This window comes from Cherax quadricarinatus, chromosome 45 (assembly GCF_038502225.1).
Source record: "Cherax quadricarinatus isolate ZL_2023a chromosome 45, ASM3850222v1, whole genome shotgun sequence".
NCBI classification, from domain to species: Eukaryota; Metazoa; Arthropoda; class Malacostraca; order Decapoda; family Parastacidae; genus Cherax; species Cherax quadricarinatus.
Window position 1 is genome coordinate 21511790 of NC_091336.1, and position 14772 is coordinate 21526561.

General features: G+C 42.9%; 1 protein-coding gene across 1 annotated transcript in view; it reads left to right on the forward strand.

Moving 5' to 3' along the window:
• LOC128694942 (dual oxidase 2-like) overlaps nt 1–13502 on the forward strand; it is a 142454-nt gene extending 128952 nt beyond the window's left edge. Inside the window, exons 29-32 of the mRNA XM_070094358.1 lie at nt 3084–3245; nt 5778–5933; nt 9977–10105; nt 13245–13502. Coding sequence (XP_069950459.1) covers nt 3084–3245; nt 5778–5933; nt 9977–10105; nt 13245–13367 — 570 coding nt within the window. The 3' untranslated portion in view covers nt 13368–13502. The remainder of the gene's footprint in view (nt 1–3083; nt 3246–5777; nt 5934–9976; nt 10106–13244) is intronic.
• Nucleotides 13503–14772: the final 1270 nt, after the last annotated feature.

Sequence of the window (14772 nt, forward strand, 5' to 3'; positions counted from 1 at the left end):
TAGGCCAGGAAGCACAGCAGGTTGCCTAGTGCCTAGGCCAGGAAGCACAGCAGGTTGCCTAGTGCCTAGGCCAGGAAGCACAGCAGGTTGCCTAGTGCCTAGGCCAGGAAGCACAGCAGGTTGCCTAGTGCCTAGGCCAGGAAGCACAGCAGGTTGCCTAGTGCCTAGGCCAGGAAGCACAGCAGGTTGCCTAGTGCCTAGGCCAGGAAGCACAGCAGGTTGCCTAGTGCCTAGGCCAGGAAGCACAGCAGGTTGCCTAGTGCCTAGGCCAGGAAGCACAGCAGGTTGCCTAGTGCCTAGGCCAGGAAGCACAGCAGGTTGCCTAGTGCCTAGGCCAGGAAGCACAGCAGGTTGCCTAGTGCCTAGGCCAGGAAGCACAGCAGGTTGCCTAGTGCCTAGGCCAGGAAGCACAGCAGGTTGCCTAGTGCCTAGGCCAGGAAGCACAGCAGGTTGCCTAGTGCCTAGGCCAGGAAGCACAGCAGGTTGCCTAGTGCCTAGGCCAGGAAGCACAGCAGGTTGCCTAGTGCCTAGGCCAGGAAGCACAGCAGGTTGCCTAGTGCCTAGGCCAGGAAGCACAGCAGGTTGCCTAGTGCCTAGGCCAGGAAGCACAGCAGGGTGTGCCTAGGCCAGGAAGCACAGCAGGTTGCCTAGTGCCTAGGCCAGGAAGCACAGCAGGTTGCCTAGTGCCTAGGCCAGGAAGCACAGCAGGTTGCCTAGTGCCTAGGCCAGGAAGCACAGCAGGGTGCCTAGTGCCTGGGCCAGGAAGCACAGCAGGGTGCCTAGTGCCTAGGCCAGGAAGCACAGCAGGGTGCCTAGTGCCTGGGCCAGGAAGCACAGCAGGGTGCCTAGTGCCTAGGCCAGGAAGCACAGCAGGGTGCCTAGTGCCTAGGCCAGGAAGCACAGCAGGGTGCCTAGTGCCTAGGCCAGGAAGCACAGCAGGTTGCCTAGTGCCTAGGCCAGCAGCACAGCTGGTTGCCTAGTGCCTAGGCCAGGAAGCACAGCAGGGTGCCTAGTGCCTAGGCCAGGAAACACAGCAGGTTGCCTAGTACCTAGGCCAGCAGCACAGCAGGTTGCCTAGTGCCTAGGCCAGGAAGCACAGCAGGTTGCCTAGTGCCTAGGCCAGGAAGCACAGCATGTTGCCTAGTGCCTAGGCCAGGAAGCACAGCAGGTTGCCTAGTGCCTAGGCCAGGAAGCACAGCAGGTTGCCTAGTGCCTAGGCCAGGAAGCACAGCAGGTTGCCTAGGCCAGGAAGCACAGCAGGTTGCCTAGTGCCTAGGCCAGCAGCACAGCAGGTTGCCTAGTGCCTAGGCCAGGAAGCACAGCAGGTTGCCTAGTGCCTAGGCCAGCAGCACAGCAGGTTGCCTAGTGCCTAGGCCAGGAAGCACAGCAGGTTGCCTAGTGCCTAGGCCAGGAAGCACAGCAGGTTGCCTAGTGCCTAGGCCAGGAAGCACAGCAGGCTTACTGAACACTTTAGTGAAAACACGTATCCTTCAATAACAAAACATTTACTAAGCAGACCTTACACCCACCACGGGCTTATTGGATTGATAACAAAGGCATAAATCCAGGAAAATATCCATGAAAAACCTATTGCCATGCCAGAACTTTGTGGAGCTTACGTAGCTTTGTATAATTTTTAATTTGTTTTCCTTCAGTGATTCTTCCTACAGACAGAAATTAGGCAACACGGTGGGTTCACATTATTAGTATTGTGTTGGCAAACCTGTACATGGATTCACTTGAGGCCTGGTATTTTCCTATCTTAGTCCCGAAACCGATAACATGGCTTTGCTACGTACACAATATTCTTCTTAGGGATTCCTATCATAGCTTCTAGAAAACTCAACCTAGACAACTTCAGAAGTAACCTTAACACAAACACTGTACAGCCCACTCTTGAAGAAACAGACGATAGTCTTCCTTTCCTTAAAGTTCTGCTCATCAAACAAGAGTGCCTCCTTTAGTTCTCGGTACACGCTAACCTACAACAAAATTGAACTTAGACATTGCTATTCGCACCACGACTTGAGGAAACAACGAGGCACGTTCTTTGGCTTTTCCCTTCAGAGTCTACATGATATCCAGCTCCAAGTTTTTCAAAAATATCCGAGACTGTAGGAACCAGCACATAAAATACTCGTCGTCCCCAAAGAAGATTCCTTCAGGCAACTCTATGGAATACGTCGCATCACCCTCTGTAATAACACAGAAGCCAGAGTCATAACATTGACAGGCAACCCCGACCGCTTGGGTAACAACAGAACAGAGGTCTAACACCATGCCTTGTGGAGCATGTCATAATAAATATGTAGATGAGACGTCCCACAGTCTGGAGTTAGGATATAGGAACACCAGTGTGCATGTTGAAGGCACAACATGAATAATGCATGTGTTAGACACAGACTAAAAGGAAACACCTGATGTCCTGGAAAGATGCCGAATTAATATTTAGAGACAAAATATAACGAAAATTACTGAAGGCTATCCTGATCTGTACACACAATACCACTGAACACAAAGAGGAACCTTCCAGCTTAGCTAAACCTTTAACTCTTGTTCTGTTACAAAAATAGAAACAAATCGTACCATACACTCACACCATGTTGTATCTAGTAGGCATCACGTAGTACTCCACGACCTAACCAATAGGCTTCCTATAATTTTCCACTGCTTGCCGCAGATTCCATGATCTCACACCTCACCTTCCCAACTACTCACCTGGACCTTCATGCTGGTATAAACTTGCGTCCTGTGTATTATTTTGTATTGAATTGAAAAAGTCTGTTAAGCAGACTAAACGTTGTCCGAATAAATGGTTTCCTCTGCATTTGTGCTTCAATTATCTTTCCCTTCATGGACGGTGGTAAAGATACAGAATATTAAAGAAGCATAAAACAATTATAAAAAATATTAATTTATTCATGTGGAAGCTGAACATATGAGAGTTATACGACACCTGAGAAATGAGAGGATGGGAGGGTAGCTCTAATTCCTTGGATCAAGAGCCCTTGACCAGCATGGAGGCAGGGACCCTTAGAGAGAGAGAGCACGGAGATCTAACAACCTTTACTATCTTTTGCAAGATTCTTATGGACGGACCTTTCGGTGAGGGTCATCAGACGTGGTGGGACTACGAGGTGGTGGTGCTGGTGGCTGGAGGGATTGGCGTCACCCCTTTCTCGTCCATCCTGAAGGACATTGCCCACAAACTCCAGAACTCCAAGTCTCTCCTGAAGACTAAGAAGGTAAGTGATTCAGGATACACTCTCCTGGAGACTAAGAAGGTATGTTGTTCAGTATACACTCTCCTTGAGACCAAGAAGGTATGTGGTTCAGGATACACTCTCCTGGAGACCAAGAAGGTAAGTGGTTCAGGATACACTCTCCTGGAGACCAAGAAGGTAAGTGGTTCAGGATACACTCTCCTGGAGACCAAGAAGGTAAGTGGTTCAGGATACACTCTCCTGGAGACCAAGAAGGTAAGTGGTTCAGGATACACTCTCCTGGAGACCAAGAAGGTATATGGTTCATGATACACTCTCCTGGAGACCAAGAAGGTAAGTGGTTCAGGATACACTCTCCTGAAGACCAAGAAGGTAAGTGGTTCAGGATACACTCTCCTGAAGACCAAGAAGGTAAGTGGTTCAGGATACACTCTCCTGGAGACCAAGAAGGTAAGTGGTTCAGGATACACTCTCCTGAAGACCAAGAAGGTAAGTGGTTCAGGATACACTCTCCTGGAGACCAAGAAGGTAAGTGGTTCAGGATACACTCTCCTGGAGACCAAGAAGGTAAGTGGTTCAGGATACACTCTCCTGGAGACCAAGAAGGTGAGCGAGTCAGCATACACTGCCGCTGGATACAAAGGCGAAATGCCGATGTTAATAAAGACATTTGGATTGCATTAGCTCAAGAAACTGACGTGATGGTAAAGAAACTCTAATGTATACATGGAGTATACCTGGAGGGGGTTTTGGGGATCAATGCCCCCGCAGCCCGGTCTGTGACCAGGCCTCGTGGTGGATCAGAGCCTGATCAACTAGGTTGTTACTGTTGGCCGCACGCAAACCGACGCACGAACCACAGCCCGGCTGGTCAAGTGCTTACCAGCCCACGTTGTAAGCTTGATAAAAGCTCGTCTGTGGGTGAGCAAGCTCGCTGCCTGAGCAATTCTCCGTTAATACAAGATTCCGTAGTGTATAAGTCTTTGAATTAATTGAATGTTGTTTGCTATGTTGAGCGAAATGTGATAGTATAAGCTCATTCTGCACCCTTGTTTCATCTACAAAGGTCTAGGATGGACCGAAACGTAGTCTAGAGTTTCAGCTGCATTTTGTGGTTTGGTTGTGAATTTTTCTAGCCACGGTATTGTTGCTTGTATTCTTCATGAATGAAGGTGATTCTTACTGTGATGGTTCTGGGGACTGTAAAGTTTCTGACGTGAAGGCAGACGGATTGGACTATCTTCGTGACGTGCTGGTAGGGTTCTTCAGCTTCAATGGTTCTTCCCCAGATCTGAGGATTAAGACGCACGAAGAGAGGCTGGAGGAACTAAACCTGAGGATACTGGAGGACAGAAGGATCAAAGATGACAAGATTACGCTGTACAAAATACTCAGAGGAATTGACCGAGGGGACAGGGAGAGTGAGAATCAAGTCTCGGGTAAAAAAGGTCACTTCTGGAATGCTTTTAGCTTTCCAGCAGTGACCTCACAGGGATGTTAACCTCAGAGTGGTCAGGAAATGGAACGATCTAAACAGCGTAGTAGTAGAGACAGAATCCATACATAACTTTAAGAATAGGACTCACGCAGCCAGGAGAGTGAAATCAATAGCAACCAGAAGAGTGGCGGTCCAGGAGCTGAGACTAAATATCTTCAAATACACACACCTATTAAGAGTGGCCACGAGCCGAGACTAGACATCTTCAATTACAATTAGATGAATACACACACATACTAGGCATGATCAGGAGTGGAGTCTCGACCCCGCAATATATAACTCGGTGAGTATACACACACACACACACACAAAAAAAAAAAACACAAAACGCACCCAAACACAAGCACACACAAACACACTACAAGTTTCCTACACGTAAACGCTCGGATAAAAGAAGCTGGCTTGCCCTAACACAGAAAACAGGAAACAGTCAGGAATAAAGTGGTCTAACTTGCCTTACATATAGCCAGCATAAACTTTATATTAAAACTTGTTAAAATACTTTTCCTGCGACGAGAAATTGGCCAATTAAACTATAGAATTGCTTTCTCAACTGAAATTTTGTGATTTTCTTTACAAGTTTGAGGATTTTTCTTTTGTGGACTTGGTCCCAAGCAAGGGGAAAATTGATCACTTGTCTTACTGGGAGCCGGATTTTTTTTAAGCTTCTTAATTTGTAGACTAAGTGCCCTTCAAGATGGGCGCCTTGATATCAGTGAAGGGCTATTTAATCAAGGAAGAGCAGCAGAATTCGCAATAATGTTTTCAAAATTTGGCAAATTTGTATCTCTGTAAAAATCACACACTGGCTTCACTTACTCCATTTCTTTGTGATCAACGCTTTAAACATGAACTTTTATTCCCTGCTAACTCACTCCTTCCCTGATAACTCCTTCCTTCCCTGCTAACTCCTTCCTTCCCTGCTAACTCCTTCCTTCCCTGCTAACTCCTTCCTTCCCTGCTAACTCCTTCCTTCCCTGCTAACTCCTTCCTTCCCTGCTAACGCTTTCCTCGATACTGATTATTTCCCTCGTGTTAACTTCTTTCTCCTGCAGGTGATCTTCCTGTGGACAACAAGGAGCCAGAAGCAATACGAGTGGATGACGGACATCCTGAGGGAGGTGGAGACGCTGGACAAGTACAATATCATCAGAAACCACATCTTCATCACTCAGTTCAAGAGCAAGTTTGATCTACGTACCATCATGCTGGTTAGTGTAGAGGAGATAAAAAGGGTGAGAAAGGGGTAGGAAAGGGAAAGGGTAGGTAAGTAGTCTTGAGGTTTTAAGAGTTCTTTGACCAGGAAGATCATCCAATACTCTTAGTAATAAAAATAAATGCAACGTGCATTACACCAGAGGTAAAAACAACAACCAGTTGCCTAGCCAAGACTGGCTCTGGGGCGCTGCCGTGAATCATGTCTGCGTAGAGGTAATCAGGAGTCGCTTTCACAAAGGAACAAGGAGAGGAAGCTGGTGTCTCAACAGACATTAATGTTAAATGATACAGGAAAGCAGAATAGAAGTGGAGATAGAAGGAAATAGGAGACTAATAAAAATTAATCTCTACCTTGACGCTATTACCCCATACTCTCCACCAACTGCGACGAACAGTGTCACCTTTTATCAGGGATCGCCTCTTGGCGCACAGCACCATGATTGCTCGCGTGAATTAACCGAGCAAGGCCAAGCAAAACTGCCTATTTAGACTGGGAGCACCAGAGGCTCTGGCATCACATGGCTAGTAATAGACAAGTGTCAACCGGCAGGAATGAGAGTTGTACAACTACAATCACCGCTACTGGAGCCACAGATGACCTCCGGTTACATTTTCCCCGCCAGACAGTAACCGGGTATAACCTTCGATGCTCTATAATGATTAGGTCATGTTTTCCCGCCAAAGTGGCTAGTTTATCGTGCATCCCATATCCATTATGTGGATGATAATGCAAGAACATATGGATACACAAAAAGCCTAGGAACTAGACCCCAGAAAAGGGTTAACAGGATTACATCTGGATTTATATCTTCAGTTCACTTATCTTTTGCAAGGAAATTTAGAAAATTTGCTGAATATGTCTGGTATCGTATTTTCATTAACAAGATTTCTTGACATACTACATATGCTTTTATACTGCCATTATAATCCCCAATAAGTGAATAACTGAGCACACAGTATTTAAGGGAGACCGCTAGAAGGTCCAGTCACATTTGGTCACTGTGATCACCTCGGCACTGCAACTGCTGGATGAACAAGGAGAGTGACACACAGTGACCCATTCCTTGATTTTCTGGAGCCAAATTTAACAAGTAAAAAAAAATCCGTTTTATTTAGGCCAAGAGGGTACTGAGTTATTGATTAGACTAAGCCGCTTAAATACATCACCACGATAAGATAATCTAACGTCGGGGAGAAGGTTGAAGGAGAGTGAAAAAGGGGAGTAGGAGAGGGGAGGGAGGTGGGGAGGGTAATGAGAAGGGAGAGGGGGAGAGGAGGTGTATGAAATGCTAGATGGGGAAATGGAAGAGAAAGGACAGTGAAGAGAAAAAGAAAGCGGTAATTAAAGGAAAAATGATTGACTCTGAAACTGGATAGTTGACGGAGGACCCACGAGAGGAAAGTAGCGTAGTACACGAGAGGAAAGTAGCGTAGTACACGAGAGGAAAGTAGCGTAGTACACGAGAGGAAAGTAATGTAGTACACGAGAGGAAAGTAGCGTAGTACACGAGAGGAAAGTAGTGTAGTACACGAGAGGAAAGTAATGTAGTACACGAGAGGAAAGTAGTGTAGTACACGAGAGGAAAGTAGTGTAGTACACGAGAGGAAAGTAATGTAGTACACGAGAGGAAAGTAGCGTAGTACACGAGAGGAAAGTAGTGTAGTACACGAGAGGAAAGTAGTGTAGTACACGAGAGGAAAGTAGTGTAGTACACGAGAGGAAAGTAATGTAGTACACGAGAGGAAAGTAGCGTAGTACACGAGAGGAAAGTAGCGTAGTACACGAGAGGAAAGTAGCGTAGTACACGAGAGGAAAGTAGTGTAGTACACGAGAGGAAAGTAGTGTAGTACACGAGAGGAAAGTAGCGTAGTACACGAGAGGAAAGTAGTGTAGTACACGAGAGGAAAGTAGTGTAGTACACGAGAGGAAAGTAGTGTAGTACACGAGAGGAAAGTAGCGTAGTACACGAGAGGAAAGTAGCGTAGTACACGAGAGGAAAGTAGCGTAGTACACGAGAGGAAAGTAGCGTAGTACACGAGAGGAAAGTAGCGTAGTACACGAGAGGAAAGTAGCGTAGTACACGAGAGGAAAGTAGCGTAGTACACGAGAGGAAAGTAGCGTAGTACACGAGAGAAAAGAAGCGTAGTACACGAGAGGAAAGTAGCGTAGTACACGAGAGGAAAGTAGCGTAGTACACGAGAGAAAAGAAGCGTAGTACACGAGAGGAAAGTAGCGTAGTACACGAGAGGAAAGTAGCGTAGTACACGAGAGAAAAGAAGCGTAGTACACGAGAGGAAAGTAGCGTAGTACACGAGAGGAAAGTAGCGTAGTACACGAGAGGAAAGTAGCGTAGTACACGAGAGGAAAGTAGTGTAGTACACGAGAGGAAAGTAGTGTAGTACACGAGAGGAAAGTAGCGTAGTACACGAGAGGAAAGTAGTGTAGTACACGAGAGGAAAGTAGCGTAGTACACGAGAGGAAAGTAGTGTAGTACACGAGAGGAAAGTAGTGTAGTACACGAGAGGAAAGTAGCGTAGTACACGAGAGGAAAGTAGCGTAGTACACGAGAGGAAAGTAGCGTAGTACACGAGAGGAAAGTAGTGTAGTACACGAGAGGAAAGTAGCGTAGTACACGAGAGGAAAGTAGTGTAGTACACGAGAGGAAAGTAGCGTAGTACACGAGAGGAAAGTAGCGTAGTACACGAGAGGAAAGTAGTGTAGTACACGAGAGGAAAACATCAAGGATGAGCTCAGGATCAAGAACTCAGGATCAAGAAGAGCTCAGGATCAAGAGTTCAGGATCAAGAAGAGCTCAGGATCAAGAGCTCAGGATCAAGAAGAGCTCAGGATCAAGAAGAGCTCAGGATCAAGAAAAGCTCAGGATAAAGGATGAGCTCAATATCAAGGATGAGCTCAATATCAAGGATGAGCTCAATATCAAGGATGAGCTCAATATCAAGGATGAGCTCAGGATCAAGAAAATGTTACCTCCTGGCGATACAAAACCACTGCCACTGCCTCACTTTCGATAAAAAAAAAAGCCGAGGTCAGGATAAAAAGCCAAACTTCTTTGTTCTCAGTTCCGCCTGACTCATCTGCCAGAAATAAAATAAATGTTTGGTGATAATCGGGAATCTTGGAAGGAATTCTTGGGGTCATAAAGGGAAATGCAGTAGTAGCAGCGTGTCAGTTTTATGATTAGTGGACGGAGAATCGAGCCTCCACAGGGTCAGGAGAGGAGACTCGACACTGACAAACAAATCAGTGAGTACACACACACACACACACACACACACACACACACACACACACACACACACACAGGTTAAGGGAAGGTTAAGGGAAATCAACCTGACGACACTGGAGGACAGGAGAGATAGGGGGGACATGATAACGACATACAAAATACTGAGAGGAATTGACAAGGTGGACAAAGACAGGATGTTCCAGAGATGGGACACAGTAACAAGGGGACACAGTTGGAAGTTGAAGACACAGATAAATTACAGGGATGTCAGGAAGTATTTCTTCAGCCACAGAGTAGTCAGGAAGTGGAATAGTTTGGGAAGCGATGTAGGGGAGGCAGGATCCATACATAGCTTTAAGCAGAGGTATGATAAAGCTCATGGTTCAGGGAGAGTGACCTAGTAGCGGCCAGTGAAGAGGCGGGGCCAGGAGATTGGACTCTACCCCTGCAACCTCAACTAGGTGAGTACAACTAGGTGAATACACACACACACACACACACACACACACACACACACACACACACACACACACATATACACAGTGATGTGGTAAAGGTAGGGTTAATATATTGTTTTAAGAAGTACGTTAAGGCTCTTGAAGCCACGAGTGAATCTAGTAGTAGCCAGCGAAGAGGCGGGGCCAAGAGCTGAGACTCTACTTCTTTAATCACATAAGCTGAGCACGCACACACACACACACACACACACACACACACACACACACACACACACAAAACACTAATACAAGTGTACTCATTAACTAAAGAGGATGGTTCTTGTGTTACAGTACCTGGCTGAACGACACTTCCAGAGGGTCTCCGGCACTTCACTCTTCACGGGGCTGCGAGCCATCACACACTTCAGCAGACCAAACTTCTTCTCCATCTTCAAGTCCATCAAGATCAAGTACCATAACGTGAGTGTCAAGGGGAGAGAGAGAGAGAGAGGGAGAGAGAGAGAGAGAGAGAGAGAGAGAGAGAGAGTGAGAGAGAGAGAGAGAAAGGGTATATATATATATATATATATATATATATATATATATATATAATGTCGTGCCGAATAGGCAGAACTTGCGATCTTGGCTTAAATAGCAACGCTCATCTTGCCATATAGGACAAGTGAAAATTTGTGTATGCAATAATTTCTCCAAAATCATTCTGAACCTAACGAAAAAAAAATATTTGATTGTGTTTGTTTAGTATTAAATTATTGTAAACGCATTTAAAATATATTTAGTTGGGTTAGGTTAAAATTAATTGCTCTTATTATAATAAGGTTAGGTAAGTTTTCTAAGATTCTTTTGGTGCAAAATTAAAATTTTTTACATTAACATTAATGAAAAAAATATATATTTAAACGTACAAGAGAAAATTTCAGAAAGGACTTAATTTTAAATGAGTTCTTGCTAATTAACCAGTTTTACATATTCGGCACGAAATATATATATATATATATATATATATATATATATATATATATATATATATTTAATATATATTTATATATATATAAATATATATATAAATAATGTCGTGCCGAATATGTAAAACTGGTCAATTAGCAAGAACTCATTTAAAATTAAGTCCTTTCTGAAATTTTCTCTTGTACGTTTAAAGATATATTTTTTTCATTAATGATAATGTAAAAAATTTTAATTTTGCACCAAAAGAATCTTAGAAAACTTACCTAACCTTATTATAACAAGAACAATTTATTTTAGCCTAACCCAACTAAATATTTTTTAAATTTGTTTACAATAATTTAATACTAAACAAACACAGTGAAATATATTTTTTTCGTTAGGTTCAGAATGATTTTGGCGAAATTATTCCATACACAAATTTTCACTTGTCCTATATGGCAAGATGAGCGTTGCTATTTAATCCAAGATGGCAAGTTCTGCCTATTCGGCACGACATATATATATATATATATATATATATATATATATATATATATATATATATATATATATATATATATATATTATACACACATACTATGTACATGCATAGGGTTAATTTGAAAATGATATAAAATACTGACAAGTTGATAATAAATATATGTGCAACAGTTAGGTGTCTTTATTGTTGAAGCGTTTCGCCTACACAGTAGACTTCTTCAGTCAAATACAGAGACAGCAGGTGAAGTAGTAAAATGACAATGTAATCAGTCCATCAACCTTGGAGAAATAGTATTTGAAGTGGTCAGTCCTTCAGCCTAGAGAAGAGTTCAGCTTCATGGTCTGGAACCACATGAACCTTCTGCTTCACATTGGATTGCATCAACATTTCACTACTACACCTGTTGTCTCTGTATTTGACTGAAGAAACCCACTGTGTAGGAGAGACGTTTCAACAATAGACACACCTAACTGCTGCACATGTCTTGTTTATCATATATTAGGTTGAACAACCCTTCAAGATTCCTCTTTTCCATCTAATTTCTACTTCATGTGAGAGGCTCTGATCCAAGGAATTCGGTCTCTCCACTGCCTTGGATTAAACTTGATTACCATTCTCCAGGCGCTGTAACCTTTACGTTTAACGCCTAAACCCGTAGGGGTCATACAACGCCTAGGAATTACGGAGGAGTCAGATTTTATTCAGTGTGAGGGAGGATAGTTCTGATTCTCAATCAAGAGACCTCTGTCAAAATCAAGGTCCTTGATTCAAGAAACTGGAGAAACAATCCCCTTCATTGGAACAAATCTGATTACCTCCCCTTTTCAGGTGTTGTATTTACCTGGAGACCTGGAGTTTATTCCGGGGGTCAACGCCTCCACGGCCGAGTCCTTGACCAGTGTATGACCGTTAATATTTTCCCTTATAATGAAAAATAAAAATAATTAAGATTCAAAATTATAAAAAAAATTAATAACTAATAATATTGTAAGAATGTAATGAGAATACAAACAGGAGAAGACCAGGAAAGACTTCAAATGCGTCTGGACAAACTGCTGAACTGGCCTGAGAATTGGCTAATAGGATTTAACTCCGGTAAATACCTTCTGAACAAGAGACCTCGACACCACCTTCCACTCATTAATCCTCAAATATTTCCCAGCAGTTCGGTTCACCATTTACTTTAAAAGCTCACACAAACACACTTCCTTTACGACTCCACTAAGTTTCAGTTTATTATTTACAAATACTTGCATCTCTCCTCCAGTATCTCCAAATATACGATTGAACAAAGTTTTTAGCAGAATGTCTTTATTTCGTGAAGTTAAATTTTTTTTGGTGAACGAAACGTTTTTTTTTTTTTACAAGTAAAAAGGTTAATGAACTGTAAATGTCTTTGCTTAATCGTACTTTGCTGCATGTTTTTGCCTTTTAGAAATATCCCCAAAGCCATTAAAGATACACAAACAAATGCGAATCCTTCCTCCAGTGTCCATAAACTGTTTAGTTTTATCCTTAAAAACACACACAATCATTCACGTTTCGCCTGCAGTATCTCGGTATATTTATGATAATTTAATCAAGAGAATCACAGATCTCTCCGTTTTCAGATGCTTCAGTATCTCTTTAAAAAAAAACTAATAAAACACCAGCATCTCTCATACAGTATCTCTGAACACTTCCGTTTTCCATTTAAAACCACGTAAACCTCGTATCTTTCCCCCATGTCCAATGTCTTCACTAAATGTTACACCCCAAAATATTTACGTCCCTTTTCGTTTTGTGTTTTTCAGCAGTATGTCCCTCTGCCAGGTCCCCTTCCTGTCCCTGGCTCTCACTCTGGGGAGGATCTCTGGCGGTATGAAGGGAATATGAGGAAACAGAGAAAAATGGGATATGAAAGTGTGGGGAATGGAAGGAGAGAGAGAGAGAGAGAGAGAGGGAGAGAGAGAGGGAGGGAGGGAGAGAAAGGAGTACACTACAGCAATGGTATAAGGAGCGTTACTTTGCCATAACCATCTCCACATTTAGTCATTTCTTACTCTGGTCTATGTACTTCTGTTATTTACTGCTATTTACTGTTATTTACTAACCATGGCAGTAGCGTGCTTTATGGCATTACGTGCATAACCTTTGTGTCTTCCCTCTCAGGCATCAATTATCGGCGTATTCACCTGTGGCAGCGCAAACCTGAGTCAGTCAGTTGAACGCGGCTGCCAGGAAATCAACAAGGAAGAGGGCCCAGTCTTTAGACACTACTACGAGAACTTCTAAACTACCACTTTCTGTTCAACTACAACCACTGTTACAACTACTGCGACTTATGCTACGACAAAGACACTTGGTTTAGAGCAAATCTTCGTTAATCTCCCACTGGGAAGAACCAAAATCAAGTGATTTTTCCTACTATACTTGTAGGCAATATCGGCCATCGAATATTACTACAACTACGAGTAGTATCGCTAAAGCGTCTACATTACCCGTACATCACTTCTTTGATGCCCTTTTGCATGTCTGTCAGCGATGCCAAGTTTTGATTACGTTCATAAGATTAATTTAAACTTAGTTTTCAAGTCTAAGGATGGTTCAATACTCACAGCTTCTAGACACGAGTATTTCTCAGTGGGCTGTAGTAGTCACTGCATTCCTGTAATTATACATTACTCTAAGAAAATTTGCCCCTCAAGGAAGGTTCCTTGATGTTGGTGAGGGGCTCTTGATTTAGTGAATTGGATCTGTGCTCCAGTTCCCCGAATTAAGCCTGAATGCCTTCCACATCCCCCCCCCCCAGGCGCTGTATAATCCTCCGGATTTAGCGCTTCCCCCTTGATTATAATAATAATCTAAGAAAATTTGCAATAATACAATATTAATAAAAGTAATAAATACAGTTAATAGTAATATGTACAATTAATAATACAAAATTCTATAATACAGATATTACTACTACTAGTACACTATAACTACCATCAAGAGGAATATCAAAATAAAACTGAATGTGTTCTATTTCTGTAATCACTCTGGTAAAAAAAAACTCACTCACGAATTTGAAATGAAAAGTGCACAATGTCCCTGTCCATCCTACACCATAAAATATCGTGACTAACTTGATAATCCACGACAGACAAATGTTGCCCAGTTCTCGTGTCTTGAGTTGTGGGTGAGATTTCATGCTCAGTTTGTGAGTTAGTTGTGAATTGTTCTAATTATGGTATTGTGATTTGTATCAGTTACTGTAATGCTTCGTCTTTCAAGAGGAGGTAAAGGGAGGGGGGAAGCTCATTAATGCAGTCAAGAGCCCTACTTCACTTCCTCAAGAAGAAAAGGGGGACTCATTGATGCCAATCAAGAGCCTTCCTCTAGTTCCTTGATTATTATTTATATAATCAAGACTAAGCGCCAAACCTGATTGTCTTTTATTTCCCAAGGTGCTTTATGACCCTTACAGATTTAGCACTCTCCTCTAGATACAATAACAGTATTAATATGTGATCAGTTTCTGCGCTGTGAAGTTTCTAGACAGTTTTAAACAAGAGTTTAGTACTCACTAAGGTACTCACTAGTACTCACTAAGGTACTCACTAGTACTCACTAAGATACTCACTAAGTAAGCTATTCATTGAATGATTAAGATGGGAAAACCAAGCTGAGGCAAGATAACTCTTAATTTGTTTAATTA